Consider the following 7,755-nt stretch of genomic DNA (forward strand, 5'->3'; position numbering starts at 1 on the left):
ACTCACAACTGGAGGGTATAGTTATTTAGAGAAATCTATAAGAACTTGTATTAAATAACTAGATAGGTAGTGTAAGTGTATTCTCGTGGTTCCTCTAAAAATGTTTTTTATTACTAAAATAATAAACGGAAGAAAAATTTTGGTAGGAATGAAGTAAAGTTATTATTTACATTAATGTAACTTGTAAGTATTTATTTTCTATACTAACTGTGTATCGTAATTGTAAAGAAAAAAAAATATTATTTAATAATTGAAATCAAAGTTAGTAAGTACCTATATATTTTATATTTTGGGTTTTTTTTTATATTCTAGGTACTGAGTGAATAAAATAGGTATAAATGTATAAACTACACAGGAACTAAGTAAAAATACTTCGACTAGCATAACTATTTGTTATAACATACGAGTATGTAGGTGTATATGCCATTTTTTAGGCTGGATACAGATTTTTTTTCTGTACGAATTTTTGTTAACCATTAAAGTTACTATGGAAACCAAACAATATCTAAAATTTTATTCAACCGTATCAATAATTGTTTTCTTAACGATATTGTGTATCTAGCCTATTTCGTGTTACAACCAAAAACATAATAATAACTCAATAATTTTCTAAGTAGTAGAGAAAACATCGAGTTATATATTTTTATTCAAATAATGATGTATCTATCTTTTAAATAAATGTCTGAAGTTTGGCAACTTACTCTTCACCATTTATAGTTTTTATGCTTTACACTAATAAATCACTATAATAAGTAAAAATTAACTATACTAAACTACAACTTTAAAGTTAAGACTATGACGTTAGGTAATAAAATATATTTACATTAAAATGATGTTACATAACACAATATAATGCAGTTTATTACCTATATTGTCACATATCGAAATAGTAACTTTTTATGTAACATGTGAGTAACTAAAGTACCTATAGTACCTACCCATTATACCACCTAGCTCTAATAAAAACTATAGGATTCAAATATGTTCCAACTAGGTACTATTATAGCATTAAGAACGAACAATTGTTGAGTATATAAAGTAATTCATATAAAACATATTAATATATTATTAAGAACATCTTAAAAAGTTTTAATTTTGTATGCATATCATAACATGTACATACGTATTATACTATTATGTTATGATAGAAATACTTCTGACTTTTAACTACCATCTCGTAAGTATACCTGTCTATCTCTACCCACGTATAACATTCATAAAACGGAAATTATATGTTCTGATTTTGTTTCAAAAAGGAATTTATCATTCTATAGGTACTTATAAGTTATACTACTCCATTTTGGACATTAAATTATTAATGATTTTACGCATAATGTTTTTCCTGGTATATTTACATTAACATCATTACGTATTCGCGTGTTTAATATTTTTTAAATATTATTTGTAGGAGAAAATATAAGACAATGCGACTTTTTTTAATTATTAAAAATTAATATCAGCTTTCTTCATTTTTAATACTTATTGAATTATACCAATTAGGCAATTTACAATTAAGCAGGTAGATTAAAACGTACGGAATAAAATAATACCTTTTGCATTGAAATATTGTAAACGTATTTTTAGGAGTTCTAGTTAGTTTTAGTCGATATTTTTGATTTAATATGTAATTATTATGTTAAAACATTAAATTGTAATAATTATTTACGTATATTACTCTATAACTCTTCTTGAGTTATTTTTATATTCTCTAAATTAAACGACAATGTTATGAATTCTTATGTACTATAGTTTGCCCCGTTTATGGGCACGTTTATTACATCGGACATTCCATAAACGCGAACCAAATTCCTTACATACCCTCATATTTTAATATGTGGATTTTTTTTAATAATAAATTTAAAATAATACATCGCTGTATAACTGAATGGAATTTAAGTTTATTGAGTAATAGAGTAATGTGTATGAACAACGATGATATAGAATATTAAGATTGATGTTGTATATCGGTAGTATAGGATTGAAGGTTAGGTTAGGTGAAGGTATAATAGACTATATAAGACTATAATACAGTGTACGCGTATGAATGTATTACCTACAAGACAATAAGACATGGAATTTGTATTTAGAAATCGAAAAAAAAACTCAATAGATTACCACCATAGTACCTATCTAGTATCATTATTATTTATTATAATTTATAACTCATATTTATTAGCATATGGTATACCAATTCCATTTGGCGTGATAACACTAATAATAATACTATGCATTCTGGTGTAAAAATTTAATTTAAATCAACCACAGCCGATTCCTCTTTATCATTACAAAGAATCACCTCACCGTAGGCGAGCAATGTGAATAAAAGGCGCGTAAGATGCCATGTAAAGCGCTTATATATTATAGAATATACCTAAGTCCAATAATGACGGCGTAATTGTCGTAAACTTAATTTACTTAATTAAGTAATTGTACAGTAAACATTTTTGTATATTTATATTTTGCGTGGGTCAGATCAATATTTAACGGGCCATAAATAAATAATATCCATGTATGTTTATTTATTTATTTCTAATGAGTAATGACTAACCAACCTTTAATACAAGTACTCATCGAATAATAATAAATATCATCGTACCCATATCTGTATTATGCATTTATGCATATCAATAGAAGCTTAATTGAACGTAAAATGTTATACATTAATTTCAATTTAAAACTTTTGAAAATGAAATATTAATTTTGTGGCTATCGTGTGACAGAAGAAACTACCTATTGTTGAACAATACATACTTGAAGTTGAACAAACATTATACTGTTATAACGATACGAAGTTGGTTTCGTATAGCAACTATACCTGCAATATATAATATATGTATATAGCTGGCATATTCTAGGCTAGAATATTTAAATAATGCAATTTATTGAATGCACTTATTAATTGTTATTGAAATATTAATGCATGGTATACGGTCATATAATGCGTTATAAGAGTTGAACTGATGGATATTAAATATTAAACAGCCAACAATCACTGCTTGAACTCCGCAGACAACAAATATAGATTGACCTATAATGTGGCTATATTATTATACAATATTGGCCCATTAAATTCATCTTATTAATCAAAATATGTTTGTTCATATAGCATATTATGTACAAATATACATTATTATTATATTGAGACATCGAGTATATTACCTACGATTTATTATATATTTATATGATTAGTTTTTGATTGATGAACTAATTTTAAAATTAGATACGTAAAAATTATACACATTAAAGTTCCTTCCGGCTTCCAATATAATGATGAATACATATGTTTATATCTATGTAAAGTAATGTAAAAAATCGCTTTAATAATAATATAATATACTTGAGTTATTTTGGTGTGGTAATTTTTCAAGATGACGAACTGAATAAACGAAATAATAACTGATTATCATATTTTTGAAGTAAACTAAACTTGTGTTATGATGATCAAATCAAGATATTATAGGTAATTATTTACGAATTCCTTAGTACGTCCCTATCGAGTCGCACATATTCATGTACGTATATAGAATTGTAATTAAATTTATTGTATTATAATCGTGCATATAATAATATTAATTTTTCGCATTTTTAACATACTGTATTTCACAAAGAGACCGTTTATATTGATTATTATTATTTTATATCAGGGTAGTCCAGCCTTTTGTGAAGACTGGGCCACATCATATAGGTAGAAATTGTTGTGGGCCATATACTTTTTTTTATAATAATACATTCAAATTTAATGATTAAATTATATTCTATAATACAACAATACATTTTTTTTATAATTTTACTATACTGAATAATAAACAGAAATATTTTTACAAGTATTAATATTTAATTATAAGTAGGTACACAGAAAAATATATTTATTTATAATAAACGTGTGCATCGACCTTTACAGTTTATTTAATGTTTTATAATTTTATATTCTTAATATAAATTTTTTCTCGTAATATTAATGTATATTATATACAATTAATTCATGATTTTTAAATTGAAGTGTGGGCTGCATCAAAATCTACAATAGGCCGCGGGTTGGACATCCCTGTTTTATATGTACCTACATTTATAATGACGTGTAATATAAATCTCATAATGTTTATATCGTGCATACATATTTCGCAAATCGACAATCATATGTTAATATATTATATTATATCGTGTTCGTGTATAAATATGTACATAACTCTAGTCTCCATATTTTACAGTTCAAGCTTGAAAAGCACAAGTAATGGTAATTTAAAAAATGAATACAATTTTGAAAATAGTGCCTACTTATGAATGGAAAATATAGGTTTACTTAAATATTTAAATTTTTGAAACTGCACAGCAGGCAGCAGCGTATAATAATGTTATAAATAATGATTCACAGTACTCACACAAATAAATGTTACTTATAATATAGTGACTTCTATAATATAATTATTTTTAATATATTGTTGCGGTGTATAAGTCTAGATATAAAATATAATTAAATTTGGTAACGTATTTAAAACTTATAAATTTGTAGTTTATTTTCTTTATCAATTTGTATGGTTTTGAAAATAATATTTCAGTATAAAATATTCGAGATAGACACATCACATTTGGAGTTAATTTTTAATTAATATATAAGTAGGTTGGAGTACTTGGAACTTTTATTGCTCGTCAAAACTTTGAAATTTAAAATAATTTTAACCTTCAATATATGACTGTTTTATTATATTCTTATACATTAAATTCTTACAAATATTATAAATATTGGTTTTATAAATTCTTATTATTTATTATAAACATAAAAATGGTCAGACTGCAGAATTAATAGAATAAAATAATAATATAAAAAATTCCAAATTAGGTTTTGAAGATCCAAATATACTATATAGAATTAATAGCAAGTGGATTGAACGAAAATATGAAATCCTAAAATGATAGCTAACTAAACTAAACTAAAAATGTGCTTAAGCGTATAAGGGGGATAAAGCGCCGAAAATGCTTAACCCGCAAACCATTTAATTTTTAGGAAATAGTTTTGCTATACACCGTACGGAAATCAATTGAAAAATAAATAATTTCAATCAAATTATAATAATAATATATAAATTATTATAATAATAAACCATAATATACCTGTAATTATAACACAATTAGCGAATACGAATAATTGTTTTTTTTTTTAATTTTTATTTAATATTTAGATGAATCTGGTTTCAAATTATTCATCTATTATATAAACAACTTCGAACGACTCACTTCTCCAACAGATTGGCTTTGGATATATATCGCATTCCGTGCACCGTGCTGTGACTAGTGTACTCGTCGATGAGTACGCACGATGACTTCGTAACGGTCGCCGGTTGATTGACGGACAACTTGACGGCTGCCGGTGACATTCTGAGAAAGAAATTTGGTCGTATCGTGGTCCATCTTCGGACGACGTCATCGTCACTCGTCAGCATGGTCGTGTTCGCCTTCAGCACGAAACCGCGGTGCTAGGAGTGAGTAAAATTAATATAATATGGTTACTCGTGTTTCTTCGGCCCAGGAAATATTAAACCGTTGAACAGTACATAAAAGTATATGATAATATACCTACGCGAATAATTGCAACGTCATAATTAATACGTCATTAACTATAATATTTTGTATATATAGCCACCGTGGTCGAATGGACCAAAAACTAAATATGTATTTCATATATTACTAATAATACGTAACATGACAAAATCCCTCACGGATTTCTGCGTGCTCTGAGTACTTACCGATTTTGGGACCACAAAAAATTATCTCAACTCACGCCAACCGAGTCGTGTGCGGTGTGCGGTGAAATGAGAGCGTATTTGAACGACGATGAAAATGTGATAGATGTACTACGCGTTGTGCAAAACTGATGACGACCCTTCCCGCCCACTGTTTAGATAATGGTGAACACTGCACCGCTTTATGTGCAAAGGATTATTTTTCGGTCCACGTGCGATCGTATTTGTATTGCTGGATACCATATACCTCTATAATAGTGTTATAGATACAAAATATCGTACATAATAACGTTAATTGTTTGTATAAGTGATATAGGTACTGAGGACAGTGAGGTACTCGTTTATTTCAGTCCCTGGAAACAGCTGCCTCAACGACGACCCAAATCGTTCTATAGTCGTAAAGTTTAGTTGTTTAAACATAATATAGATATAATATGCATATCATGTATATACATATATATCAGCTACACAGAAACACGCGTTTTATCGCAGCTCATTATTTATAATTTACTTCTTTTCGTTTCGATTTTTTCTTTATTATTATTATCCTACAACTCGAAAACGGGGCGACCACGAAAGTTATACAGGTACCTAGGTATTTTAATACTATATAGAGGTTTTTTCTTGTACATATTGGTATAATACCTCTGACTATGTTATAATATACCAACCAGTGCAGCAGTGTTTGCATACAATTATTTCGCGTAAAGACGACGGCCGCCGTCACTACATCTATATGTATAATATTACACGCCTATATTATAATACTGTGTTCACTCTACGTACACCTACATACACACACTCTTGCACGGTAGACGTTTATTATATTTGCTTTTTCATAATATTGACGTGGCTCTGGGGCGTCCTTTCCCCTTCTCGGCCGTGCTGAATTTTCTCAATCATTTTTACGCGAACATAAGCGCACGCCGCGCCGTTTGTACTATAATATAATGTGTGTATAATTACAACAGTTTCATATTATATTCAAAGTTCAGATATGGCGTACCTATACGGTGGTTTTCTCATATTAACAACGCACATGGGTAAAGTATATAGCTGGTTACCAATGGGAAAGTCGGTTTTCGTATTTATATAATATTATAATATGTAATATGGAATAACCGAATTCAGTCTTGCATCCTAGCTTTCAGTAACCTATTACAAGTATAAAGGTTTCGATTTATTAAACGTTAACAAGCTGTTGTCAGTTAGATATATCAGGTCAAGAGACTGAGCTAACTGAAGTGCTGGAGTGTATAGTCGTATGGTACCTACTTATTATTATAAAAATGCAGCAAATTACACGATCTTTCGCTACAAACGCTTTATTTACTTACACAAATTAAAATTATGGGGTCCAATAGTCTCGCGTCATACTCTAGATCGTACAAGGACGCAGTAAAGGGCGTTGATTGTAATTAATAGCTTAAATTACGAACAAGTTCTTTTCACAGAGCCTGGAGCTTTTGAAAGTCTTACGGCAGATGATCTCAATGCGAGCGTAGTAATTCAATTCTGTATGACTGTATCAACAATTTAACCAATGTTTGAACACCTATAATAAGATAATAATATGGGAGGTTTTCGATGTGGATATATCTGCAATTCGTAGCAATTGAATTAACTGCAATTCGCAGCAGCTTTAGCGAGCGCCTATAGAAGATAACAGCCGACGTCTCCGCGACGTGATATTCTGATCACGATAAATATTTATTTATTTTTTGTTGCTTTGTCATAATTACAAATACGATATGCTTCATTTTGGTAAAAAATAAAGTCAGCTTAACCCAATTAAGTAGATTAGGTAGTCACTTTTTTGGGTTGTTCTTGGATTTAAAATCCACGCGTCTCCCGTGGCAGACCCGACTACTGTTGCACTATAATATTTTGATTCACACATGACGATTGCGGAGATGAAAATCGCCGCACTCGACTTTTGACAAAATATAATAATAATAATAATATATGGCGACGGACAACGCCGACAACGTCACCGGCCGCTGTTGATAGTACCGCC

The 7,755-nt window shown here is 29.1% G+C and overlaps 1 protein-coding gene across 2 annotated transcripts in view; it reads right to left on the reverse strand.

Annotated features, from left to right (window-relative positions):
- Positions 1-5,937, reverse strand: part of LOC149055178 (sodium channel protein Nach-like) — a 10,951-nt gene extending 5,014 nt beyond the window's left edge. Inside the window, exons 1-2 of one of the 2 annotated variants that reach the window (XM_089229274.1) lie at positions 5,742-5,937; positions 5,233-5,471 (exon numbers count right to left, since the gene is read on the reverse strand). In XM_089229274.1, coding sequence (XP_089085400.1) covers positions 5,233-5,438 — 206 coding nt within the window. In that variant the 5' untranslated portion in view covers positions 5,439-5,471; positions 5,742-5,937. Of the gene's footprint in view, positions 1-5,232 lie in introns of both variants that reach the window. The other variant, XM_089229275.1, reaches the window with a different exon arrangement.
- Between the last annotated feature and the right edge of the window lie 1,818 nt (positions 5,938-7,755).

This window comes from Diuraphis noxia, unplaced genomic scaffold, assembly GCF_037042655.1.
Source record: "Diuraphis noxia isolate RWA-SAM2 unplaced genomic scaffold, SU_Dnox_SAM2 contig0005, whole genome shotgun sequence".
NCBI lineage: Eukaryota > Metazoa > Arthropoda > Insecta > Hemiptera > Aphididae > Diuraphis > Diuraphis noxia.